This window comes from Carlito syrichta, unplaced genomic scaffold (genome assembly GCF_000164805.1).
Source record: "Carlito syrichta isolate Samal-C Ts95f unplaced genomic scaffold, Tarsius_syrichta-2.0.1 Scaffold310650, whole genome shotgun sequence".
Taxonomy (NCBI): domain Eukaryota; kingdom Metazoa; phylum Chordata; class Mammalia; order Primates; family Tarsiidae; genus Carlito; species Carlito syrichta.
The window spans coordinates 921,412-921,667 of NW_007254746.1; the positions used below are offsets into that span (position 1 = coordinate 921,412).

The 256-nt window shown below is 79.3% G+C and overlaps 1 protein-coding gene across 1 annotated transcript in view; it reads left to right on the forward strand.

The window, feature by feature from the left end:
* Positions 1-61: 61 nt before the first annotated feature.
* The window catches only part of TRPC3 (transient receptor potential cation channel subfamily C member 3), a 69,375-nt gene continuing 69,180 nt past the window's right edge, over positions 62-256 (forward strand). Inside the window, 2 exon segments of the mRNA XM_008068393.1 lie at positions 62-206; positions 209-256. Of these exon segments, the coding sequence (XP_008066584.1) occupies positions 62-206; positions 209-256 (193 nt within the window).

Sequence of the window (256 nt, forward strand, 5' to 3'; positions counted from 1 at the left end):
GGGCCCGCGCGCGGCGGGGGCGGGCGGCCAGCACCCCCGCGCCGGGACCGCGGCCGACGCGATGTCCACCAAGGTCAGGAAGTGCAAGGAGCAGGCGAGGGTGACCTTCCCCGCGCCGGAGGAGGAGGGGGACGACGGCGAGGACGAGGGCGCCGAGCCGCAGCGCCGCCGCAGAAGCTGGAGGGGCGTCAACGGGGGGCTCGAGCCGCCCCCGCGCTCTCGGCGCTGGAGCCGCACGACTACGGCCCGCCGCCCT